The 26,669-nt window shown below is 42.6% G+C and overlaps 3 protein-coding genes across 8 annotated transcripts in view; 2 read left to right on the top strand and 1 right to left on the bottom strand.

Moving 5' to 3' along the window:
• The first annotated feature begins 94 nt into the window (after positions 1-94).
• LOC119167120 (uncharacterized) lies at positions 95-8,219 on the top strand. 2 transcript variants are annotated; one of them, XM_075867053.1, is made up of 3 exons: positions 95-303; positions 407-753; positions 7,980-8,219. In XM_075867053.1, the coding sequence occupies exons 1-2, from the start codon at positions 95-97 to the stop codon at positions 738-740; spliced, it is 543 nt and encodes a 180-aa protein (XP_075723168.1). In that variant the 3' UTR covers positions 741-753; positions 7,980-8,219. The 2 variants fall into 2 exon arrangements, with proteins under 2 accessions (XP_075723168.1, XP_037274442.2); XM_037418545.2 differs by lacking the exon at positions 7,980-8,219 and having other exon boundaries at positions 407-1,570.
• On the bottom strand, positions 1,612-10,566 carry LOC119167118 (uncharacterized). The gene is made up of 8 exons (XM_037418543.2): positions 10,449-10,566; positions 9,888-9,969; positions 9,200-9,337; positions 7,921-8,055; positions 6,770-6,881; positions 5,847-5,929; positions 4,593-4,684; positions 1,612-3,093 (listed from the first exon to the last, which is right to left on the bottom strand). The coding sequence occupies exons 2-8, from the start codon at positions 9,961-9,963 to the stop codon at positions 3,016-3,018; spliced, it is 714 nt and encodes a 237-aa protein (XP_037274440.2). The 5' UTR covers positions 9,964-9,969; positions 10,449-10,566; the 3' UTR covers positions 1,612-3,015.
• A 676-nt stretch (positions 10,567-11,242) lies between these two features.
• The window catches only part of LOC119167121 (ral GTPase-activating protein subunit alpha-1), a 79,618-nt gene continuing 64,191 nt past the window's right edge, over positions 11,243-26,669 (top strand). For 2 of the 5 annotated variants that reach the window (XM_075867049.1, XM_075867046.1), the window contains exons 1-7: positions 11,243-11,535; positions 14,017-14,127; positions 14,220-14,269; positions 15,470-15,571; positions 20,243-20,410; positions 21,695-21,718; positions 23,625-23,777. In XM_075867049.1, the coding sequence (XP_075723164.1) occupies positions 11,430-11,535; positions 14,017-14,127; positions 14,220-14,269; positions 15,470-15,571; positions 20,243-20,410; positions 21,695-21,718; positions 23,625-23,777 (714 nt within the window). In that variant the 5' untranslated portion in view covers positions 11,243-11,429. The remainder of the gene's footprint in view (positions 11,536-14,016; positions 14,128-14,219; positions 14,270-15,469; positions 15,572-20,242; positions 20,411-21,694; positions 21,719-23,624; positions 23,778-26,669) is intronic. The other 3 variants (XM_075867047.1, XM_037418546.2, XM_075867048.1) reach the window with 3 other exon arrangements.

Raw genomic sequence — 26,669 nt, 5'->3', positions numbered from 1 at the left:
AATAGTCATCGAAAAGCCAACCGGAGCCGAAGCAAAGCCAACGTGCTGGTTGCAGGATTGCAGTTCAGCGCGAAACTGGCGGAACTGTGGTAAAATGCCTCGCTTTTTGAAACACAGCAAAGTGTTTGACGACTCCAAGGGTCGCTTTTTTCTCGTTCTGTTAACGGAGGAAGGTGACGCGAGGCTGTCCAAGCTGAACCTGTTCATTACGGATGGTAACGGCGTTTGGAAAGCGACGACAAGCTTCGAGGAGTCTTGCGGATCGCTGAATTCCCGTCGCGAAGAAAACGTGAAGCATTTAATGTAAGTGCTCGATCGAAACGGTAACAAAAGCTGAAATAAAGGGCTCTTTGTAACGGATGACTCGTAGCACTTGACACGCTGCTCATTGATGGCCTTTTTACAGAAGGCGCGTCGGCAACTGCAGACTCGAATCTTGCGACGACGCGGATGAACTGTCAGTCACGCTCGTGCCTCCCGGGAAGACCTACGAGCTCAAGTTTAAGAAAGCCACCGGTATGAGTGCTGCGATAGAACGTCTGGACCTTCTAGTAGCCGTAGCCGACGCCGGAGATCTCAAAACGCTGGTGGATTCTGTCGATAATGATGCAATGTTGTTCGCTCCAGCTAAAAGGAGCAAGTCTCGCAAGGAAGCTGCGCCGGTGGAGAAGGAAGGCATGAGCCTGTTAAACCCCAGAAGTAGGAAAATCCCGACCAAGAGGGGTATCGATTTTGACTGACTGATACAAAAGTGTAAAAACTGTGTGTATATTTTAGCTCATTGGTTGAGAGGGGGGGTCCTTAAGCGCATGATTATTTTACTTGCGTGCTCTTAATTGGTCACATATAGCATGCTGCGTCGCCGATTATATGCCAGTTCTATGACCATATGTCACCCACGGCTCTATTGCGTGTTCAATTTCACTTACCGTTGCTTAAAGGTGAGTTGAGTTGAGGTGAGCCACTGCGTGTATTGGAAGAAAAATGTTTTGCTGGTTGGTGCTTGTTTACGGGAACAATGCAATGAGGATGCACACGAGATTCGAGTGAACTTCTGAGAACATGACGGGCACATTACACCTAAAATATAAATAAATAATATATAAATCGTGTCTCATGCTGTGTGTGTAGGGTACTAATTGTGGTCATGCAACCTGGTTTCTAAGTGTGACTTGTTTTTATAACCTGTTAGGGGCATCTGAGCATTGTGGAAAACCACAATCGACCATCTAGTGCTGCTCAAAGTAGTATTGTATGTGCTTGCTATTTGTGTCTCTTTTTGTTTTACATTGCAGAATTAAGCACTGTACTTATTATCTCTTAAAGCTGTTCTTGTGGTTTCTTCATTCCAATGTGGTACAAGACTCAGGCCTGCCATGAGTATTTGTGTATGGCAGTGGCTCGGTTCGAATCAAGTACGTACCCCACTTCATGCAAGTTGTAAAAAAAAAACATGGAAAGCCCTCATAGAACTTTGAATTACAAACCTCAAATTTGCGCGAGGCCTCCAGTCGTGTGTCGTAATGTCTGGAGCTCTCTTGTAAATAAATACATCATATTCATTATGGCATCATCACTACATTTACTATTGATTAACACACTACAGCCGAGTATATTTTTATTCGTCTTTTATTTTCCCTTTTGTTGAGGTTTACAAATATGAGTGCAAAACGTATTTAAGCCCAAGCTGGAAGAGTTGCTTTACAAAATGCTGGCACATAAGAAGAGAATGGCGAAAGTGATATCATACAAGCGTGACTGGTTGTCAAAAAGAGTTTTACTCATTGGCAATTGTTTGCAACAGAAAATATGCTATTATGGTAGGCATGATTTTTTAGCTATCTGGGCTTGCTGCCAATAGCAGCTGAATGTTCCTTTGCAAAACTACAAGCTTGCAATAACCAAAACTTGTGTGACTGCACTGTTATTTGTGCCTTAAATTTATAGGCAGTTTATTTTGTGTTAATTACTGCCGTTTCTTATTTTTTCTCATAAAGTTTGCATACAGGTAATGCCCTAATAGTGTCTCTAATTCAATAGTTAAAGGTTGTTGGCTGACCTTGGGTACTCAACTTGCCCGCACTTTTTTAGGATGGGACTTGCAAGTTGCGTAAACACTTTCTAGACAAAGGACAAGCTTTGTTCAGCATGCCTTCTGGCGATTGCCGGTCATTTTCCTGATAGTGCAGCACACTGCCGGTTATCTGCTGTAATGGCTTTGATATTTTAGAGTCACGTGCAAAGGGCTTTGTTCACAGTTGTAGTTGGCACGTTTACAATGTTAGCAGATTGTTAGAGAAAAAAATTAAAATGAGAAAGTGTTTGCTTAGTAGTAGTGTGGCCACTGGATGAAAACACACGTGATGTGCATTTGCATCCTCTGGCCGTGTTAGCAGTAGCAGGGTGGACCCACTATAGCGATTCAGCTGTGGACCACTGCACTCGGACATGGTAGGATTTTCTTATCTCGGCCGTGGTTAGCGTGTATTGATTGCTGCGGAATGCAAAGCCACTAATGCTAACATGTTGTTACATCTCAAAACACTGTCAGCAGTCATAATCAAACTGAGAACTTACTTTGCTATTTCTCATTAATTTAGGACATTGCACCTTACAAAGTAACAGAATCAAACTAATCTAGAGATTACTACTGATCATCATAGCTTGCAGCTTAGGTTTGTTGAATTGTAACTGCCGCAATAATTATTACTATTCATCCCTGCCATGATGCATTCAACTACTTTTGAGATACAACAGTAGCACAGTGCATGTGACTTCGTTATATGTTTCGTATGAGCTGATTAATCACTCTACAAAAAAATGTATGTTGCCTTGCATATAGATGAGGGCATGAAAGAAGCACAAATTGGAAGACGTAAAATATCTGCTTCCTCTGCTGGTCACAAATGATTCTTAAATCATGCAGCTTTAGTGAAAAAGGTTAATCAGCAGTTCAAAGCTTTAGTTGCAGCAAGTTGGTTGTAGAGCAGCTTTGCACAATGTGCTCGTGTGGGCTTAAGCTGGAAAAGCGGGCTGAGGCGTAGTATGCTGTTCTCCGGTGTAGTTGGCTGTCTGCTCCTTGGGGAACTGCACCTGAAAGAGAAAACTTCTGGCTTTAACATTGATCTCAGAAAGGCCGTCACTCAGTGTCGCTGTGTTTAGTTTTGCTTTCGCCACAGACCTGTGATGCTATCATGAGCCCAATTTCGTTAGATTCATTTGCCATGTGTGGAATTTATAAGCTATGGAATGGGCTCATCCTGCCTGTTCACTGACAAGGATTTTCCTACATGACACTGCATTCCTGTGAAAAGCAAGCAATGGCGTGTCTGACGACAAAATAGTGCCAACAACACAGATATGGCATTTTGGCAAGTTATGTGAAAAAGGCATGATGACTAGCTTGTTGTAATACGGCAAAAGTGTGCTACAACCTGCTCTCTTTCAACCTGGGCAAACACTAAAAACAGTGAAAAAAAAAAAGAATAGGCCATCTTGAAAACAGTGAAGTATTGCGAGGAAGAAAGATTGCCGAGGCCGTAATATCCACTCGTGCGAATAATTCATCTCTCAATTATTCTGGGAAACTGGTGCAGATGTCATCACCGAATGATGTTTTTTTTTTATTAAGTGGCAGCTTGTGTGAGGGTCTGTTTACATTTATGCAACAAGACGTTCGACATCTGCAAGTGTTGGGGGAAACGAAGGTAGCTTTGCCTTAAAGCACCTTTGCACTGAGAAGTCTAATCACTACACTCTGTTCAGCTTCTACTGTGGCTGGTATCTAAGTCGAACAAATCTGAAGAAACTACGTGACTGGAGGCGTATGTACTGTGAGATGTCAGTGCTCATGTTAAAGAATACCACATAGCCAAATTTCTGGAGCTGTCCACTTTGGCATGCCTCACGATCACCTCATGGTTTTGGCATGGAAAATCTCAGACATCATTATTAAGAAACTGCATGAAGAAACACACCTATCCACCCACGGGGGTAAGCAAAGCATACGCACCGTGTGTAAGGAATGTTATGCATTCAAAATTCAATTCTCCCTGATGTTCTATGATGATTTTCAAGTTGGCAAGTTGAGAAGTAATTCACAAAAACAATGCACTAATAAGCTGACTCATATGAAAAAAATAATAAAATCTTCTGGTTGTGATTACAAGATGACACTGCGGACAAAAATATAAAAAGACAGACCACTGTGTTGTCATAATATAAAGAGAAAAACTTTTTAGTAGAAAAACAGATTTTTGTCGATGCATGTATAATCGCTCGCATGTTACATTTTATAAGGATGGGCAATGAGAATAAAAGATTTGAGACGAGAAGGGAGAAAAAAGGAAGAATATAACTAAATATAATTTGTGAAAGTGAACCTGATGTTATTATTTACAAATGGCATGTCGTGTAAGTTTAGGCTTTTCTAGATGAAATAGTGAATCATTAACACTTTCTAAACAGGCCCACTCACTTTCTGGTCAGTCACTGTGCAACTGTGTCTCATATCATTTTTGTGTCCCGATTTTGCAGCACACCCTACATTGCATGACCAGATTTCTTTAGTTTGCTACTTGTCAGTGTCTTACCGCTTGGTCTATATAGAGTGGCACCTGGTACTGCGCACCGGTTGTGATTGTAGAAGGGTATGGCATGCTGCCTGCCAACGGTTCCTGTGTACCTGCACATGTAAACACAGTTGGCAATATGCATTGACAGGCAAAGAGTACTCAAAGAGGATAAGACAAGTAAATGGAGGTGCATGCACTCGCCCTATCCTGTTCTTGTTAGTATAGCACAATCCTTGAGCTGCTATGTGTGTTCAAGTAAAACACAAGCTCGGTTCTTTCAAGTTTATTTCGTGTGCCGTTGCAGGACTGTTGTGCCGTGAATCATTGCTTTTGCATCGTTTGTTGTTGTGGTCTATGTGCAGAACATATCAGTGACAGGAAGATAGCTACCAGAAGCACAAACAGAGCATTAAATACGAGAAAGCCCCATTTATGCTGATCGTCGTGATTGTGTTTCAACTAGATCAATTTACGGCATTACTAGAAGTGATTAACGAGGGATATACATTTCGTCTCAGAGGTGAAAGAAGGACAAAAAAAGAACCTTTTTTAGAATACCAGTTCTTCAAACTTAGATATGTTTGAACTTGTATTCATCAATTTCCCATAATTAACAAGCATCTTACAGCACGAGTGCCTTTGTGAAATTTATTTCAAATAGTAGAGCTATAGGTATACTTAATAGGTTATCAAAATTCAATAGAAATTACCCAGACTCAGTCAGAAAACAATTTTTTTTTGCTTTAAACTGACTTGGACTCGCCAACTTGTCTGGGCTTACTCATGTTGTAGTGAATGCCTTCTATACGATGTCGATCAGGGAAAGCACAGTTCGATAAGAGTACACTGAATTTATTTACGCTATTGACAGGTACTAAAAAAGGCACTTCTGAAAATCACAAGGAAAACATCTGAGTGACCGTTCATACGTCTTTATACTTACCGCTCTTTATTTTCGACTAACACACTCCGCCGCCGCTAGTCTCCCCGGAGCGCGCCTTTTCCCTCCGTAGCTACCTCTCTTTCCCCGAACAGGCTCACTAAAGCGGCGTAACAGAAAATAGCCTTGTTGCCGAGCCCTCGTCAACAAAACGAGAAACATGCGCTATTAACAACACCTACTCTATCTTGATGCCTACATCCATAGCAGAAAAGACTTTAATTCCCATTCACTGCCTTAGGTGCGTATCGCTTGCTGTGTGATTTTGCACAGAATTACATAAGGAATTCAAGACAAAACTGTTTGCATAGTATGAAGTGGACATGTCTTACAGGGCTTGGTGGGTGGGCTGTAGATTTCTCCGGCTGTATATTCTTGCTGACTCACCATGTGGTTGCAAGAGAAACACATCACTCTGAAATGTGCATAAGCATTGCTAAACGTTATGGCTCTGCTTTGTGGGTAGTGGAAACTTCACACCTAGGTGATTGAGTGAGAACCATATACACCAATATTTTTGTGGATGTTAGTTTATGGTGACTCAGTTCAAAATAGACGAAAAGGCATGTGGTAAAGAAGGTATAGGTGGTCAAAACTTCCTAATATTTTTGCATTGTAACCTGTTTCACTCCCATATACTGTACTGGCACACGAATGCCAAGCAATCAGTCAACCAGTCAAACTTGTAATCAGATTTATGTTTTATGGTTGTTCACTATATACGTAACAATTGTCCGTAGTTGCACAAGTTCAGGTTATCAAACCAGAAGTAGAATGGAAAACTGAAAAAAGAACTATTTTAGTGTGAGTGAAACCTTGAGGTTCAATTTAAACGGAATGAGATCAAACAGACAATACATAATATTTCTTCTGGTTTGATTTCCTTCTTTGGATCATATCCGTGTTAACTCTGGAAGCTCAAACTACTAGTTATGTCTTATGTAAATACGTGTGAACGTCTAGAGGCTTCTACAGATTTTAAAGCAGCAGTATCATTACAGTGCAGCTTTCAGCAGGCCTTGGCAGAAACCCTGGAAGAATTAGTTTTATCTCCCTCTCTTTTTGCTTTATTTGAAGTGAACTTTTTCTCGCTATTCATCTCTCTTAGTTTGTGGCACAAATGTCTATGTGAACATTATGAAGTTGATTGCTTTTTTGCTAAGGAATAATACAACTTGGTTTCAATGCCTGTTATTGCATAACAAAAAAATGCCATATCAGGTAAAGCCTACCACGTTTGCCACGAGGTACTCACTTCGCCAACAGGTAAAATAGTGACACCTTGAGGGCAATGATCCCAAGCCCCTTGAGTATGACAACAAGCAGATTGGGTTGTTCCTGTGGGAACTCCATAAACCTCTCTGTATCTGCAGTGGAATATGGACACATGAACCATTGCCACCATCATCACCTTCGCTACAATAGGATCAATTGCAATTCCAAGTCACAAGCGTCACAGTCTTTAGCGGGAATTCACTTTACACTGTGCACGTGGTAGTACAATAATTTGAAAGCATGTGACCGCTTGAAGCACGACAGCTCAGGCCATCACTTTTTTAAAAATTTTCATCAGTGAGATGTTTACTGAAAGATAATGCAGTTAATTTTGTAGTGCACTATTAACTGATATACTAATGATGTGCATTTACTGGTTCGCTTAAGCATTTGAGGGATAAATTGTTGTGACCAATGTAAAGTGTTCACAGATTGGAGTGTGACATTTCTACCATTTTCAGGTCACGTCACTTCGGCATAGCTTTGACTAAAACACTTGTATCAAAGTTAACGTTACCTATAGGGGCCAGTTTCGTGGTGATGTGATGTGGCTATGCAGTTGCACAAATCAGACATTGTACTAATTCACTCAAACTTCGATATAACAAATCCAGATATAACGGAATATCTGTCATAATGAAGTAAATGAAAAATAGTCTCGCAATAAATTTTGTGCTAAGAATAAACCTTTACAACAAATTTTCGGATATAACAAACTTATTTTCAGGTTAGATGTAAGTTTCTTATAATGAGGTTCGAGTGTAGTACTTATGTTGGTATTCAGTCAAGGAGCGCTGTACACCTGTGCAGATACCATAGGCACAAGCAAGCAAGTGCAGATACCTTAAGTATAAGGCATTCTTTCAGCTCTTCTTTCACCTGATGACATTGTTGTTAGCTGTCGCTATGAGGCATTTCCCTTTATAAATACCATCCTCAGAAATGAATGGTGGATACTTCTGCATCTCAGGCAACAATAGAGCCTTAAACAAGGTGTGATGTTAATTTATTTTTTGAGAAGGCAGTACTCACTGTAGTAGCTTCTTGTGACGGCTCCCGTGTATAATTGGTGAGCGAAATATAAAGCACTGAATTTATACAAAAAGGTAAGACAAATGTTCGCACGCTTACCATCTTGCATCCGTGTGGGTTCGCACCAATCCTTGACCTGTTTGTATCCCGGCATGCAGGTGCACCGCTGGGTGCTACACATGAGGTGCGAGCTGCATTCGTTGTCGTGCGTGCAGTTCTCGCCAAGGAGCATGACTGTTCATCGACGCGAGGCCACGGTGGAGCACACATGCGAATAGGCAGGATCGATAAATCAATTGATTGCAAACACTACTTTGCAAGATGTCAATACGTTGACAATCTTTTGTTTTCCTCGTGAAACATTCAAACAGTGATAATAGCTGTCATATTGGATATTGTCGAAGAAATAATGTGGTACCGCTTATAAACTTCTAGAAAACAAAGCAGCAGTTAGCACAACTCATGTTTCTTTGCTTAGACTGGAACTGGAAGTGCTTATGCAATGATCTCTATTGTCGCCATGACAAAAACTTTTCATGATTATCTGACTCGCATAAACAATGATTCTCTACACATGTCATGCTGCTCATTCTATGAATTACGAGCTGCATCTCTTAGGAATAGAACATTGCCTTTCGCGTCTTTCCTGTCCGTGAAAATTCATTTAGATCTATGTCTGATCATTTTCCAAAGGCACCTTGGAATAGCTATCATAGCTTGCCTGTTGTTCAGGAAAACATTTATCCTGTCATGGTTCATTATGACATCCAAAAGTAATGTGACGGTCACTGGGGTTCAAAGCAGAAGTAGACTGAAAGAAGTTTATAATATAGACTAGTTAACCTCTGCATTTGGTAATCCTAATGAAACATTGTTATGTTTAGTGCATCAAGCAGCATGCAAAAACACTATGCTTTTGTAATACTATATAAGCTCGTGCTGCACAACATTAAATTTCTTCATATATGAAAATACATTCATTATATTTTACATTTGCCATAAGCATACATTATTCACAATTTTTTTAGAGGCATAAAATATTTCACGTTTGCAACATTACATCCTATAATTTTTTATATTCAAAACCATATTTTTGTTAATATAACAGGTGTATTTGTAACATCTTGAAATTGCCAAATAACATTTCATGCTTGCTTTGTTCCACACAATATTTTAGTATATCGGTTCTATGCCGAGGAGCATGGTTTTATATATAACTCACATTGGTATTCTCTATAACATTGGCATCCTCAATGGAATATCGTAGTTGAAACTCAGGCAGCAGATATATATTAGTCAACGTTTATATGCATTGTGTTCACGTGTCTTCTGTTCGTTGTCACGTGTGTACACTTGAATCATAGAAAAAAATACTTACGTGGAACGCAGCTGTTATTTTTCCAGCTGTAATAGTGGCCTCCGATACAAAAGCAGCTCGAATATATGCATTGGCTTTTCGGAAGCAATGCCTGGCATTGCACCGTCGTGTTGCAGGCGGTTCCGATGAGGCGCTTTTCTGAGGAAAAGTAAAAAAAAAGGTGGCGCTATAGGTGACATTTATAGTTCAGGGATGACACTACGCAGAATTGGGGTCTGCACGGAGTCTTTGTATTAAAAGCTAGGGCTAATAGAAACGACATACCTTGTATGCCGTCCACTCGGCATATTTTCGTCAAGTACGTTTTATGACCTCAATGATCGCTGATGAATGCAGGTTCTGACTACTTTTTTCTGGCGCTTCAGAAAGCAACCTATTATCACTCATTTGCGAAATAATCATGCCATGTGTAGTGCACAAAGCCATTACACCTGCACTGCTTGCTTAAAGAGCACAGATATTGCTTGGGAGTGGTCTTTAAACCTTTTGCTTCCGCATGGTAGCAATCGAACGGCAAGGTAGGCAGCACTTATAGACTGTTCGTGGAAAGTTTATCTCGTAGCAAACCGCCATGTACAACATGCAGCTTATCATACGGTCCTCTGTCGAGCCCTCCTTATTTCCGTGTACGTATACAATCATAAACTTCGCGGCTGAAAGCTTCTTCGAAAAAAAAATCTATACTCACGAATGATAGCAGAATCTACAATCGTCCCCAGGCATATGAGTTCCAAGACAGCAGTTCCGAGTAGCAACAGAGGCATCTTTATCTGCGAACATAGAAGAAATGCGCCTCGGTTAAGAAGAAGCGAGCTGCGTTACACTGGCACTTAAGTTTCCGTCGAACTTTACAGTTTACGTTTCTTCTGGGATATTTCAGATATCCGTCTCCAGTGACATCCGATATTCACGAGAAATGCCCGCGGAAAACGTTTGCCTGAACCTGTGGCTTTTCTGCATTAATTGTTCTTACGAGGAGAAGCAAACTTGCCACCCAGATTAAAGTGGGTTTCGCCGCGCTACGTAAATTGTTGCCGTGAAGCCACTTTTGTTAGAATGGTTAATTATTGTTCGTTGGCATGGCTGTTCTGATGTTACATATTAAGAATGGGAATTATTCCAAGTAAAGCTATTCATGTTTTTTTTAAACATTATCTGAAACGATTGTAAGCCCGTGAAACTGCGCGATTGCATCACATTCGGGCCTTTTCAAGCGAAATTTAATGTTCAGACTGGCCGAAAAATTTACCTTAGCGTGTTAATACGGCGTGCGCTCCCGTCGAATTTTATCGTGTAATTTTGTGCCAGCCAGCCCGCCCATGTCTCTCCGAGCTGTTGGTATGCGCGCTGGAAGAAACAAAATCAATACGGATTCTCCACTGAACCCGTGCGCCACGTGCGTGGGATTAAGTTATGAAGGGACAAACTAGCAATACAACGAAGATGTTCGATCACATGTATCGTGTTTCATAATTTGCAGTTTAGTTTATTAACTTGAGTAACGTAGCAAATCACCATGCATACTCGAACTGTCATAAGACTAGTATTTTGTAGCTTTTTTTTTTTTTTTACTTTAGAAGCTATAGGTTCGTCGTGCATCACATGTGTGACAGTTGAGATAAAGCGCGAGCAAATGTAGGTGTGGGCTCATCACAAGGGTATTTTGTTGAGGCCGCAATTTTCCATAACTCTCGAAATAACAGTTCATTCTTTCTCGGCGGCGCAAGCTGCTTTTCGCCCCATCAATTTATACAGTTGTTTGGCAACTGGACAACCGCCCAGTTTCTCTGGCATGCACTGATACGCAAAACGCTCGAAGTTATAAACTGATAGATTGGAGCTCGCTCTGACCAATGCTTATCGGTGCTGTAGTATGAGTGTTCTCTGCTACAATTGCGTAATCGATGCGCGACATTTTGTGCTGAACGGTGCTGCCACTTTCAACTGGAGCAGTTTTACAATTTTATTACAAACGAGAACGCGCCTAGAAGCATCAACAGCGGGCAGCCGTAGCCAAAAGCCAAGCACGAATGTCGAGAAACATCTGATTGGAAGCGCCCCTGGTTTCCAGGCTAAGCCTGGTATGCGTGGTGGTGAAGTTTGCTGTGCGGGGAATCGTTGCGGGCTGTTCCATGCTGTTGTTGGATGCGATCTGCTGCTCTTGCTAACGGGACGATGTGTGCTTGCCCGGCCCATTTTAGAGCAGTGTCGGCAGCGAGTGCGGTGAACCATGTTCATTAAGAAACAGCACATTGACGTCAGGAAGTCGGCGCAAAAGGTGCTCGAACCGAAGCGAGACTCCTTGAGTCGACTCAAACACCTTCGGGTCTACCTAGGTAACTCGTGTTTTCTCTTTCGCTTTCCGGAGATTTGCGCGCTAGATGATTTTCGCGAGAAGCGCAAATCATTCGTACGTATGGTGCACCTTTGTCGGTGGCTATTTAGCAGCAGTTGATCGGAAAGCAACCGCGCTGGTGGTGCCTGCAGCGAAGTTTCGCCTGGCGCGATGGGCGGTCAGGCTTAAAATGGCCCGTATGGCTGTCAAACGCCGCTCGCGAAGACGACCCTGTTTCTGCCGTACCGTCGATCAGATCGTGTCTAATCGATGGCCAGACCAAGTGCGATCCGACTTTCGAAACCCTTCGCAGATGCCACCCTGACCCGTCCGGCGGGTTGTTTATCGCGTGCCGAAGTGGGCGGATTCGCTGCATCGCGGCGGGCCCCCTTCGCGTAGAAACGTGGAACTTTCGCTGATCGGCCGACGTTGCGCTTGCTGCACACACTTTTCGCAGTGCTTCCCCGCTGAAGCTTGCGTTGTCACCGAGGTTCGAGTAAATTTAGTGTTGCGATTCAAACGAATAAAATAAAAAACGAAGGGAGGTATCGCACTAGCGGATCGGAAGGGGAGGTTAGTAACCTGGATTCAGCGCTTTTCCTGGTCCGCTGGGCGCGAGTGGGTCTTCGTTTCGTGTTCCTTTCGGCCGGCAGATTGCGTGCCTCCGCGACCAGAAGCTTTTTTTTTTTCGTTTGTTTTGCTGTCTGTAATTGCGCTAGCGTGTCCGCACGAGCAATTCTTACGAGCAAACAACTAAAAAAGCAACATTTCGGCGTGGTGGGCACCTGTCTTGTTGGAATCGGGCGCGTGTCAACAGGTTTTAACATCGGGAACGTGCAGTGGTAAGTGCGGATCACGCGTCGAGCCGATTACAGATTCATCGCACGGGTCGGCTTCGTCGCTCGGGTCGTGTTTCAAACGGTGCACGAAGTCAGTTGTCTCTGGGCGTACATTTGCGGGAGCGTGTTTCGCGCGTTGGGACCGCGATGGGAACTGCCTCACGGGTAGTTTACCACCGCGCGGTATGTTTCCGCTTAAGCAGATAGCAACCTAGTGTACGTTGTCATGCCATTTGATTCGCGAGCGTGCGAGCGGTTGTGCATGTAAATACGCCCGGCCATCATTGCTTAATCAGCGCAATTGGATTGCTGCTTTTCCCGTGGTGTTGTAAGCACGCACGCATCTGTCGTCTTTCGCGTTTTTTTTTTCTCTTTTTCGTTCGTGCGATAGCGGATCATTTTTTCTCGTGTGTGATGTATACATAAATGTATACTTGCTCTATAATTGAACAAATGTGCTCGCACATACGTACAAACGTTCCTAACCTCAAATGGAAAGCGGCATGTATACTGTAATGCCTTTACTTACAATCAAGCGTTTGACGAACAGTCACCTGGCGAGGAATCATACCTGTGCAAAAAAAGAAGGAGAAAAAAAAAAACTGCCTGTACTTGTGAACGTCTCTTTAAAGCACGTTGTGTCCGTGAACTCGATATACGTTGACACGACATGGGCAATAAGCCGGCAACACATATGTGATAATAAAAAACGGCACTTGCAGTGCTAGCAGTGTGCAAGATATTGTCATTTCTGTGACCGTACTAAAATCGAGGAGCACCAAGACCCAATTTAATGTCGAGTAGTCTTCATGAAGCTTTAAAAACTGAACAGTTGTTCCACCGTCAAAGCAGTCTCCACGTCTTAGTATGTTTGCAAAGGTCACTACATTGCACGCCTTGAACTGTTGCCTATTAAAAGCACAAGTGAAGCATTAAGAACAAATAAGCGGTTCATTGGCGTATTTGGCACGATTCATTTAACACTATTTGCTTGTTGTGGTTTAGCTAGGTATGGGGTTTATGAGCGACTTGATGTGCTTTACTGTATTTGCCGTGATAGTTTAGTGGCTCTGGCATCACGTTGCTTAGCATGAAGCGGCCGATTCGAATTTTCCAGCCATGGGGGCCACATTTTGATTAAGGTGAATTCCAGGACCGGCCATGTAATTTATCTTTAAGTTGAAAAAATCACGCAGGTCAAAATTAATCCAGCGAACCCTCATCATTGAATTGTAATTGTATTGTGGTTTTTGCATGTAAAATCCCTGAATTAAATGTGTATGATTGCTGCGCTGTAATTGCTACGCTGTAATATTTTTATAGTGACTTGCCATAACGAAATATGTCACACTTTTTTCTACGATACTGGGTTTTTTGTGCACAGGTATCAGTTTCAAATTTTTGATGCTGTTACAGAAAAACTCATGTTTACAAGTAGTGACTACTCAGTTAGAAAGATAAATCAAAAGGGATATGGGTAAATTTGTCATTCAGGATTTTCAAATGTTAACACGCTCCTACAACGACCGGCTTATACTTTCCAACAAATGTTGCCCCCCCCTCCCCCAGTTATATTGTTATTGCAGTGACCGTAACGCCAATTGTCAGTTTTTGAAAGACAGTGTTGAATTGTTCACTTGCAGACAATGTCGAAACCGCTGAGGCGAAGACATTCTTTGAAATCAACTACAGTCACATCTACTGCGTCTTTCACGATGTCTTTACCTCGCTGGAGGGGACGCTTAGACAGAGAGGTTTGTGGAATTCCCGACTTATTTCTCTGGATGAGTGTTTCAATCCTGACCTGTTCGAAATCTTGACATTTCGTTTCCTCCTTTCTTAACAGTGCACAAGACTCAAAAAGAAGAGCTGGACAATGTGAAATACATATTTGAGGTATGAGTGGCGAAAGTGCTTTCTACGAACTTAGTTGTGTCAAACAGATCTTGCACCTATTGTGCCCTGGTTCACGTTGAGCGCGGAATCCAGTTATACGTGTGTGTTGCTATTTAAACATGCGTTTTGGTGATGTGGTTCAATGTGGTTCAATGTAGTTCAAATTGGTACATAGTGCTCAGTTGCAATTTCTGTAATCACACAACAGCTGGCCCTGGAGCACGAAAAACTAGCTGAATTAAGCAGTGTCACCTATACAATTGTTCTATCGTTACTTACAACCTGAGAACAAAATGAAAGCTCCTCCCTCATACTTTGCTGTCTCATCCAAACAGAGTTTACATAAATGGTCCCGTCCAGTTACAATTGTTTATTTACATGATGCTAAGCAACTCGTGCGTAATTAAATGGATACTGAACAAACTTTTTGCCGTCAATATTTTTGGCCAGATCGATTGATTAGATCCTCAAATAGATAGAGACAACCTTCATTCCAAGCAGAAACTACAGGAAATTAATGAATTGAATGCGTTTTTCACAAACTGTCGCGTCTAGCAGCAGCACCATGAACTAGGGGATGTGACGGTGGGTGACGTCAAACTCACTGGAAACTGGATACTTATTGTTGTGACGTCGAACTCACCGGATACTTATTGTTTGAACGGAAACTACCTAGCACAAGTCTCTTGAACGAATGAATCATAAATTTGCCGCAGTTCTGCATGCGGTGGCCATACTTATTATGCTGGAATCGGCTACAGATAACAATCAAAAACATGATCACGTCTGAGTAGTGGTCATACTTAATCTCTGTGTTTTAATTATTCAAAGACAGCATATACAGGTAAATGGGGAGGGAGCATAGACGTAACTAGCTTCCTCCGTACTTATTGATATTGTTAGTTTTTATAACTTTACAACCACGAAGTTAAAACTTCAATTAGTAAAAGTTAGCATTTAAGCTTCTTGCAAAAATAATACTCCTCCTTGAGCAGTCTAGGTTTAGGCATAGAATCACACCATTGGCCACAGGTAATCCTGAAACTTTTCATTTAGTCGGTAAAATAAAAGCGCCTGGTCGGGAAAACAAAAGGTTGGGTGGGTTAGGTGGTTTGGAAACAGGTGTTCAGGAGCCAATCATTGTCACTGCCAAGTTTTTTATAGAAGACTGAACTAGCATCGATTGTTTAATCCTTTCAGCGAATTCTGGTGCTGCTTCCTGAACTGCTGGCTCAGCGATGGCAGTGGCACAGCATACGCGCCATCATTCGAAAATTCCTTCACTCGGGAAACTCCTTGAGGGTATGTGCTTTTCCAATATGCTGCTGTAGCTATAATAAAAATAATACATTTGGCTGGCTGCTTTTGAGCATTCTTGCAGATGCACTTTAAGCTTGTCTGGTTAGTGTTGTGTGCATGAAGCATGTATGACTGGTGGTTCTCGAACATTGTTGTCCAGCTCAGAAGAGGAAAGGGGGTTGGAACTGTATTGCTTCACAGTGCAGTTAGTTTTTTTTTAGTGAACAGTGCGTTACGTGTTAGTATGTGCCTTTCAATACAAGAGCAAGCTTTTAATTTCACTGCTCCCAGTTCTGCCCTAATTCTTTAATCTTGGTTGTCAGTTTTTCGTAGCGCAGCAAGCATTCAACTGCCTCTGTTGTGCAGTTAAGCACCTTATTTTTTTTTTGTCTGCCTGTCGCACATTATACATAAACTAGCAGCAAGGGACACAGTAAGGTGCTGCTCTTGTATCTGTTATTGTTTCAGACTGTCCTAAATAGCTTCTCAGAAGGAGTGCTTCAAATTCATGGGCTTTAGCGAGAGTTAGATTGTAATGGTTTTGACGAATGGTGGGTTCCATTTTTGTGTCGTAAAATGTGACTGGGACTCTTAGTGAAAAAAAAAATTGTGTGAATTTTACTGCCGAGATCATCAAAGTTTCTTGCACAGTATTTCCGACTCTCCATCATAGATTGCTATAACATATGCTATAGATATGGAAGACACAGATCTGCTGAAATATGGAGGACAGATTGTGTTGGAAAAACTAGCAACCCTGTTTACGAGGTGTCTCCTGACGGGAAGAGTACCAGAGTCTTGGAAGAATGCTAACATCATCTTAATACTGTTAGGGGGAATACTGTTACGGGGAATACTGTTACGGGGAGTAATACGACGACTTTTCGCTTCTTCAAAGCGTCGACGTTCATTAGTGACGTCGTCCACTGTCTAAGAGTTGCGGAACTCAAGCGGAGTGAAGGCATCATCCGCAATTCCTTTGAGGATGTGCGCAACCTTTTCGGATGTCGGCGACCATGTGGCAGAGGGCGAGCACATCCTGAATGTATGTCACGTATGACTCGGTGCAGGACTGCAGTCGGCACGCGAGTTCTTTCTGCGCCGAACGACGACATGTAATGGGCTTGCCAAAGAGGTTGATGAGTTTGTGTTTGCAAATATCCCAACTCGTGATTTCTTCTTCATGGTTAGAAGACCAGACTTTGGCCGTGCCCTCAAGGTAAAATATTGGCCAACATGAGCGTCAGGTCCCTGTTGTATAGTGTACTCACCCGTTCGTATCGCTGAAGCCATTTTTCGACATTCTTGTCGTTGCCGAAAAAGGTGCCTGGGTCATGTGGAGTCATCAGAACGACGATGCGGTTCGTGACGACTGGATGCGACGCTGTTGGACGCTGCGCGGTCTGACGAGGCATGCTTGGGGAAGGTACCGACGAATCCTCATTCTCGTCATCAGCCATTGTAGAAGCAGCCAAGGAACGCCCGCTTCGTAGAATCGTCGTGGATGTTGGTTCTGGGAGGACCCGCACTCTCCACCAAAATGTTACGGGGAAAAGGCGTCGGAGAAATATGCTTACTATCGATTTAATAAGCAGGCATACAAGATGGAACCCAGTCTGCACGAGAGCTCTGACATCGTCTTCTTCCTTATCGAGTTTCAAGTTATCCGTGGCGCCACGTAGCAGTACATAAGAAAGGAGATGACAAGGACTTGAAGAATTACAGGCCGATCAGCTTGCTCTCCATAGTATACAAGCTATTTACAATGGTAATTGCTAACAGAGTTAAGAAAATATTAGAATTCAATCAACCAGCGGAACAAGCAGAATTTCAAACAGGCTACTCAACAATCGACCACATTCATACTATCAATCAGGTAATAGAGAAATGCTCAGAATACAGCCAACCACTATACATAGCGTTCATAGACTACGAGAAGGCATTTGATTCGGCAGAAATATCAGCAGTCATGCAGACACTGCGGAATCAGAACCTTGATGAAGCATATATAAACATCCTGGAACAAATCTACAGGGGATCAACTGCTACCATGGTGCTTCATAAAGAAAGCAACATAATACCAATCAAGAAGGGTGTAAAGCAGGGGGATACAATGTCCCCAATGTTATTTACCACATGCTTACAGGAGGTTTTCAGAGGCCTAGAACGGGAACAGTTAGGGATAAGAGTTAATGAAGAGTACCTTATAACCTGCGCTTCGCCGATGACATTGCATTGCTGAGTAACTCAGGGGCCGAATCGCAACTCATGATTACGGAGTTAGACAAGGAGAGCAGAAAGGTGGGTCTTAAAATTAATCAGCAGAAAACGAAAGTGATGTACAACAACCTCGGAAGAGAGCAGCACTTCTAGATAGGTAATAGTCCACTTCAAGCTGTAAAAGACTGTGTCTACTTAGGGCAGGTAATAACCGCGGAGATGAACCACGAGATTGAAGTAACTAGAAGAGTAAGAATGGGTGGAGTACATTTGGCTAGCACTCTCAAATTATGACAGGTAGATTGCCACTATCCCTCAAGAGGAAGGTATATAACAGCTGTATGTTGCCGGCACCTAGTTACGGAGCAGAAATGTGGAGGCTTACAAAGATGGTGCAGCTTAAATTGAGGACGACGCTGCAAGCAATGTAAAGAAAAAATTGTAGGTGTAACCTTAAGAGACAAGAAGAGAGCAGAGTGGATTAAGGAACAAATGGGAGTTAAGCATATCATAGTTGAAATCAAGAAGAGGAAATGGACATTGGGCGGCCATTTAGCGCGTAGACAGGGTAACCGCTGGTCATTAAGGGTAACTAACTGGATTCCCAGAGAAGGCAAGCGGGTTAGGCGGAGACAGAAGGTTAGGTGGGCAGATGAGATTAAGATGTTTGCAGGTATCAATTGGCAGCAGAAAGTACAGGACCGAGTTAACTGGGGGAACATGGGAGAGGCCTTTGTCCTGCAGTGGACGTAGTCAGGCTAATGATAATGATCATAGATATGGAAGGGCCGGGCTTATAAGATACATGCTTGAGGTAAACTAGTGTCATGAAGGTAAGATATAATCAAGCCAAATGAAGCGTAGTGACCGTTATATATAATTTTAATAGAAATTTGATAATGATTACATAAAATGAAATCGCCCCGCCGCGGTGGTCTAGTGGCTAAGGTACTCGGCTGCTGACCCGCAGGTCGCGGGTTCAAATCCCGGCTGCGGCGGCTGTATTTCCGATGGAGGCGGAAATGTCGTAGGCCCATGTGCTCAGATTTAGGTGCACGTTAAAGAACCCCAGGTGGTCAAAATTTCCGGAGTCCACCACTACGGCGTCTCTCATAATCATATGGTGGTTTTGGGACGTTAAACCCCACCAATCAATCAATCAGTCAACATAAAATGACATTAAAGGGAGCATTTTCTTTCACTTCTCATTATCCCACATTCCAAAATTTTAATTAAACTCTGAACATTATAGGCTACATTATAGGCTGGATTAATACATTTCATAGAAGTAGCGTGAACAAAAGGATGGCAGAACAGAGACAAAGTACTACGGTGACCCGCATGCATCTGAAATGTGCAAGCCATATTGCATCGACAAAGAAGGTGATACGTGCGTGAGCGTGCCTTCGATGGCGCTTCTCACCCAAGAACTGGCACGTCTTTCGTGTAAACGATGGCGTTTCATAGTATTCTTCAGTTTGTGTAGTTCCATTAACGGAAGTACTGTGTGATGCGTGCCAACATTAAACTGTTGTGCTCTTGATCACATCCTCGGCGTTTAGTCCGCCTCGGTCCAGTTGTTAGTGCTATCTCTTGTTTTCTATGGACTTGTACAAACTGTCCCGAGTGAGTACTCTAGTTCATACGGTGACGCCTAACAACAAAAAACTTAGGGCAGCTTCGGACTAGTAGTCCAAAAAAGCTGCGAAGCTGAGCAACCCTCTTTGTTTCTCTTTGTCTCTTTATTTCTTCCTCTCTTTCTCTGTCTGTTTTTCTATCTTTCCTTTGCATCAGTTTATTTCTATTTCTACTTCTAACTATTCATTCCTATTCCTCACTCCTATTTTTTTTTCTGTCTATAACTTTTCATTTCTCACTTGCTCTTTGTTTCTTTTTCTATCTGTATATTTTTTGCTGTTTCTTTGATTTTCTCTAATTCTCTTTTTTTCTCCTTCTGTCTTGCTCTCTCGCTTTTCCATTGTTTTTCTGTGTCAGTTTTTTTTTTTTCATATTGTTCTCTCCCTGTCTACATCTTTCTCTCTCTTTCTATCTTACTACGTCTCTATTCCCTTTCTTCGTCTCGAGTTCTCTCTTTATCTTTTTTCTCTCTCTTTCTCTTTTTGTACGCATTTTTATTAATGCATCTCACGCTGGACAAATCAGCACGTGCGTTTTGGCAGTGAAGCAGACGATGATGACGCTGAAGAGGGCTATGCTGGCCGTGTTATTGCCTTCATGACGACGATAATTTTTGTACACCACCAATATAGTTTCGGAGCTTGAACATCCCCACTGTTAAAACCAAGCTTAAACAGCCCTGCCGTTGAAGCAGAGCTTAAATAGCTGCGCTGTTAAAACCGAGCTTAAAGCTCCGTTGTTAAAAAAGGTCCTTCAATAAATACTGTTACCGTTCTGATCTGCCAATCAACTTGACATGATTGCCTCCTATGGCAGCTGCGCAGGGATGGCGTGCGTTTCTTCCTGCTGTGGTACCAGATCCTGGCTGAGAGGGCGCCGTCCGAGGTCCATGCCATGTTTCTGCACCTAGTGCCTGGGCTGCTTCCGGGCTCACCACCGCCAGTGCCTGTCGCTGGCTCGGGCAGGTTTCCGGAAGCGTACCAGGTGGGAATGTGTGACGGTTCATATTGCACGTGCGCTTCTTTCTCTAATAGAATTTAATGAAATCTTTACTGTCATGTGTCGTACACGAAGGATGATGGGAATCGAAAGCTGCTCTAGAGCAGCTTGGCTAGCTCCCACTATTGCGCATGTGTTTACAGATTTATGATTTCAAAAAAAGTTGCATTAATCTGTATTCTAGAAAAATGAAATTTTGGCTGTATATGAAGGTTGTTATGCTGATTTTAAATATGTAATTAAATTTATGTAAGTTGTGCAGCTTTAGTTTGATGTCATGACAATGCGTAGCATATAGTTGGTTTTCGACAAACTTTTTATGCCATTAGACTTTTACAGTTCTGAGCTGTCAATGGCTCATATTGCTCCACATTAATTGTGGAATGCAAATAACAATCAAGAAAGAGTGTGTAAGACATTTTAATAGGCAAGAAAAAATATAATGTGACAATTCTTAGAATCCTCAGCCCATACTAGTTGTTTGCTCTAGGTTCGTAATAATTATACAGGCGATATCAAGTTTTAAAAGAGATACTTGCACCCTTTACATGTTAAGGAATATCTGGGCAAAATTTCATCCAGATCTGGCTATCGGAAGTATTAATAACGTGATGTCTAAGCTCAAGAACTTGGCCAAAAATGTATCTTGAGAAAAATGCATTTTGGAGGTATAAGTCAAAGCTCATCCATGCGGCAAAGATATGTTTTTAAAATAGTTTCTTTCATCATGAGAGCTTGGCACTCATTGTTATTTCGAGCATAGGGCTTATTGTACTCCTTTGGGGAAATGCATTGGCAAGCAGCCAGGTGACAATTTCCAGGAGAGATGAGACAATGACCTCTTTTTAGTCTTCATTAGCCACCCTGCGCTCTTTAAAAGCAATTTTAACCTACTCCGAGCTTATTTACAATATTCAGTTTTTTTTTTCTGTTGTGAAAGCAGAGAAACCAAACTTGTGAAAGCAAACGAAAATGAAAAATAGGTCATTTATGAGAAAGCGCGTTTTTCGACCCACATCTTTCCTCAAGAAGGTCTGAGATATGTCAGCTAGCCACATGTAGTGCTATCAAATTCTTCTGGTTGGCTTCTTTTAGATGATGTGAGGGAGTGTTCTTGATTTTCAAGATTTACGTGTGCGCATTGTGATTTTATGTAATTGTTTCCTTCTCAGTTTTATTCATGGAATCATATTTTATATCTGCTTCAGCTGACGTTTATTTATTCCATGCAGTTTTTTTCTTCAAAATGTCTGTTTTTTTCTTTTTCAGAATAAAAAAAATGTTCGGTGGCTAGTAAGTGCTTTGTCCTGTGTTCTCTTACTCTGCATTCTAGTTGTGCTTTTGTAGTTATGAACTTATACCCACAGGCCCTAACGGCATTTATCCTAAATGTACATTTTTTGCTGGCACCAGATGCCGCATGGTGGGAAAATGTGTGAGTGGTTAACGTGTAAGCCTATTTATACCGTGCTAATAATAAATGAAAAACCGTAAAACTCTCCCAGACAATGAAAAATGCGTGTTGTTGCTTTCTTCATCGTCCTGTCGTTTGACAGTCACAGCTTCTGCTCTGTTTGATGCTTTTCTCTGCGCCCTTAGTTTATCTCAGGCTCATCCACGCTGCAACAATGCTGTCTGTTGGCGCGCTATTATTAAACGCCTGCCCTTGCAGCGTTCATGCGCTGAGATGCTTGGCACCCTGGGAGGCAAATTTTTTGGCGGTCAAGTGCTGCCAAGAGGGTGGCACGTCACCCTGGCACTGTGACAAGTGTACTGGCAGCCCACCTGCGATGCATTCTCATCTTGACTCCGCGTTGATTGTTAACGTAATCGTTGGTGAATAACAGGGGAGTGACATCAAATTGCGTTATTACATCCAATTTTTCATTTATTTATGTATTTCTTACTTTCTACCGATACAGTTAATGTCTTCATACGCATGCAAAAGTACTCTGGCTGGTGTACTCTGCCTGATGGAGTTTAGGCGCTCACAGTACAAACTCAAATGTCGTGTAATAACATCAAATAGTGCAATTGAGCCCATATATATCGAAACCCTATATAAGGAATTATTGTGGATCTCATATAGTTGTAAAATCCACTCGAAATATTTTCAGCATATAAAATATTCTATATATCGAATCACCTATGCATAAGACATTTTTTTGATCTTTTTCAAATTCAATATATGCTGGTTCGACTGTTTATTATGTGTGCAAAAGCCAACAACTGCATTAACAAAGAAGGCAAGACAGTGTGTATTTGTATAATGTTAATGACAGGAAGCGTAGTTATAAAAGATTTATTTACAAATGATTTATTTTTGCAGACTGTTGATACATTATGTTGTGAAAGAAAGGGACGCAAAACGTTATGAAGAAATCCGTGGCTAAACTCTAATAGGAACCTTAGAAACAGGACATACCGGTCTTTTTTTTTTATCTTATTATACAAGTGATTACTTTCTGTGTATTGTTGATACTTGATGTAGCAAAAAGTTAAGCTTAAGCTCTTGGCTAAACTAAACTTTAATAGGAACCTTAGGAATAGGCTGTGCTCGTATTTTTTTATTTTATTTTTTGTTGTTTTTTTGTACAGAGTAGAATGGCTCACAATTGTTTTTGTTCATGTCTCTGTAGCGCATGTATAGACAGAAGTATCGAATCGGGCTGAAATGTTGCAACGGCTGTTACTTATGCGTGCTAGAAAAATGCAAGAATAGACAGCCATAAAAAGCAAATTAAGCTGCAAAGGGGGTTGTTGTACTTGATAACCAGGTCATATTTCAGGCGCAAATAAATCAATGTTTGCATTATAAGTAGCATTTATGCAAGCACAGTCTTAGAATGCATGAAAGAAGGGCAATGGATCCAGGGCTTCTTTTCTTTTTGACAAAACCTAATAAAACCAACAGACTATGAATTAATTGTAATCTTCTAACTGCAGTGCAGTAATTATGATGGAAATGTAGCGCAATTGAAGTGGGCACAAAGACTGCCTGCTACCTGCAACACATTCTCGTGTTGTAAAAAATTTGCATGTTCCGTTCACTTTAATTGTACTACCCTACTCTTAGAAGACTACAAATAATATCCCTTATACCTTTCTTAGATGAGTCCAGTGAGGTTTAGTTGAGGAAACGGTGTAGTGGTACATTTACTCAGCTAGTATACCACTTGTCTTGCTTTTCTTGAAACAGGATTCCACATTCTACACGTCAGTGGAGGTTGACTCTGGCCCGATCGTTCCCTACGATTTCGGACCCCTGATGCCTCCGCAGAGCGGTGAGGTGCAGCCGGAGAATCCAACCGTCACATTTCTGGAGTTTCTCATGGAGTACATGGTCACGCAGGTAAGTGTCACCATTCAGTCATTCCATGTGTGGAAGCCGGGACATAACGGCACATCCAGCTAGCACATTCAGCTTCAAACGCTATGGAGTGCTCTCGACGTCACATCGGTCATTCGTCACATTTGTTATCTGTCACAACTGTCAAGCTCTTGCACTTCGAGAAAGGTGCAAGAACATTTATTCGTCATTTTGAATTGCTAAATTATTTTCGGCATTATATTGTTTAATCTTTGCCTGTGCAGTTGTAGGCATATACTCGAGCCTTTGTAGATACCATAGAGTTTCCTAAAATTAACTAGAGGGGACTCTGGCACTGCGATAGTTTAGCGATCAAGAGAATTAGGGGTATGACATGAATTTGCCTAATCTTCGTTCTCGCGGGTGGCGAATGCACTTTTGACTTTGTTTATTGATGTGGTTTTGTTTTGAAGGAAAGAACGAACCCTTTTGAACTTTGTGACCTGATTTTATATGTAAGCCTAGAGGATTAAGCTGAGGAAGCGCAACTGTTAAACATTTGCTGATTGTTATTTCGTGACGAAGAAGCTTCAAGCCACTCGAAGCCAGAAGGAACGTTAAGGTCGAAGACTAGGCAAATTCGTGAACTACCCATAATTCCCATGCTCGCTGAAGCGGCACGCGCTGCAGCTCCCATAAACATTAGTGCCAGAGTTCTCTCTAGTGTGCATTTAAGAAACTTTAAATATTATCATTAGTGCTTAGAGGGGAAGGGGTAGACACAAGGCCTCCTCTAGTCTCTCACACCCACCATTGTGGCCTTGGGGTTATGTTGCTCATCTGGTGACTTAGGGCGCGATTCTCAATGTATCCACCTTGTAAATTATCCACTTCAGCCCCAACTCATTTGCAGGAGCTCGGCGAGCAGTGCACCTAATTTCAGTTCCTTTTTCCGCGACATAATTTTAACATCGCAAAGCTTTCACAGCATTCGATACAAGTAAGAGGGATGGATTGCATCTCCCTGCAGCGAAGGCTGTCCTTGGAGATCTGCTTTTGAACGCACATCTCAGAGGCCGTGTATTCTCTGCATCATTCCCAAACATGTCAATACGTTCAAGCGCAAGGTCAGACTTGTCAAGTTTGTTTAGGTGTCCCGTTACTGTACATTTCGTCCACTTTCTTTCTCTTTATGTTGGGAATCGGTTGGCGGGTTCGGTGTATCGACGTGGTCAAGAGTGCTGTGACATTGCGAATCGCCGCTTTTTCAACTGACCGAATGCTCTCTGCCGAAGTGGATATTTTTGCTAGGTGGATACATCAAGAATAGCTCCTCTGAAGGGCAAGAGATCAAGTGCTGGCCACACAACATTTCGATGGAGGCGACACGCTAGAGGTCCATTTGTATATATTTATGCGCACCTGAAGGAGCCCGAGGTGGTTGAAATTTTCAAAGCCCTCGACTATGGAGCCTCTCATAATCATATCACGGCTTTGAAACACAAGACCCTAACAGCCGTGCATACAGTTAAACCTCGTTATAACGAAATTGGAGGGCCGCCGCTATTTGCTCGTTATAACCAATATTTCGTTATAGCCGTAGCGGGCATTCACCGCAAATATTATGCACTGTACTTACCCCCAAAAAATAGCGGGCGAAATAGCATCCCGCCGCACGGTGGTATGCAACAAAATAACCGCATTCCCAAATGAAAAGGAAAAAAGTCATGCACCTGTTTTAATGCACTGTAAAATACACAGCTTGCATTTCAGGCAGACTTAGCTGCAAAGAAGTCCGTAATTGGACGTTGATGCATCTTCCTGATGCGAACGATGGCTCTCTCAGCTGCGGCCGCAATGTTCACGCCATCTTCGCCGCCCTCGTGAGCGCCGAAGTAGCGGCGCAATACGTCCACCGCGTCTAATGCCTCCGACGCCGTCGGCACGTTTGTCTCCTGTTTGTCGACAGAGTCATCGTCACTGGTTTCATTACGATCACTGACAGCGCGCACAATATCGTCATCCAGGAGCTGCTCCGTTGCCACCACTTCAGAGTCCGCACGCACATAGTCGCAAAACGACTCGCTGTCAGGCACGACATCGGCGTCACGAAGTGCCGTCCATGATGCAGCGACTTCGTTTGATGTGGCCAAACCGTCCGGCACAGTGGGCTCGTCTGATGGCTTATCGCTGGTGCCTGGTGCGGCGGCAAATGAGGCGTGTCGAAAGCAGTTTGCGATCGTGGTCACCGTCACACTCATCCACGCCGCCTGAAGCATTTCGAGCGCAGCGTACAAGTCAACATCGGTGTCTCGCTTCATCCTCATGTTGAGCAGGAGCTGGAATCACAAGCGCAGCACGATGAAAGAAAAGGCGGAAGCGGTCGAAAAAGAGAAGAAACACGCACGCAAAAGCAACGCGGCTCACGTCGGCGAGCGACAACACTTGCAGAGAAAGTGACTGTGAAGAGGAAGGGGCGCTCTTTTGCGCTGCCCTCTAGGAACCGGTTACTCAAGGGGAAGGGGGTATGTAAGATTAGGAAGCGCGCCTCAGCGCATTGAGAAAGGGGAGAGGGAGAATATAAAGAAGACACAAAAGAAAAGAAAAGGGCGAGACGTTTGCGGAGCGCTCCGCTGTCGGTGGTAGCCAAGCGGCGTACGTGCAGCGAACTCTCCTCCGGAAACAGCGCGTGCCGTCTGCTTTGCGCGCGTTGCTGGAGGGCGCGTTGCGGGAGTTTTGAACTGCTAAATACAGTTCTCGCGTTGCGCGCCGTCTCAAATTCGCGTTGTGCACTGTCGTGACATCGGCTCAAAATTTTACTTCCTAACAAAACTTGTTCGTTATATCCCATAACAGGCAAATTTTGCCTCGTTAAAACGAGGTTTTGAATACATTGGTTTGTATGGGGACTTTCAAGGGGAATTAGGATTTGCT

Source organism: Rhipicephalus microplus, chromosome 6 (assembly GCF_043290135.1).
Source record: "Rhipicephalus microplus isolate Deutch F79 chromosome 6, USDA_Rmic, whole genome shotgun sequence".
In the NCBI taxonomy this organism is placed as follows: domain Eukaryota; kingdom Metazoa; phylum Arthropoda; class Arachnida; order Ixodida; family Ixodidae; genus Rhipicephalus; species Rhipicephalus microplus.
This window is presented reverse-complemented; position numbering and strand designations above follow the sequence as displayed.

What these genes read in the sequence shown, in the direction of transcription:
- LOC119167120 (XM_075867053.1), top strand. Translation starts at nt 95, where the DNA reads ATGCCTCGCTTTTTGAAACACAGCAAAGTGTTTGACGACTCCAAGGGT. An exon ending in GAAAACGTGAAGCATTTAAT is followed by an intron (nt 304 to 406) that starts GTAAGTGCTCGA and finishes GCCTTTTTACAG; the next exon opens with AAGGCGCGTCGGCAACTGCA.
- LOC119167118 (XM_037418543.2), bottom strand. Translation starts at nt 9,963, where the DNA reads ATGCCTCTGTTGCTACTCGGAACTGCTGTCTTGGAACTCATATGCCTG. An exon ending in AAATAACAGCTGCGTTCCAC is followed by an intron (nt 8,056 to 9,199) that starts GTAAGTATTTTT and finishes GTCGATGAACAG; the next exon opens with TCATGCTCCTTGGCGAGAAC. An exon ending in CAGCCCACCCACCAAGCCCT is followed by an intron (nt 4,685 to 5,846) that starts GTAAGACATGTC and finishes TTACATGTGCAG; the next exon opens with GTACACAGGAACCGTTGGCA.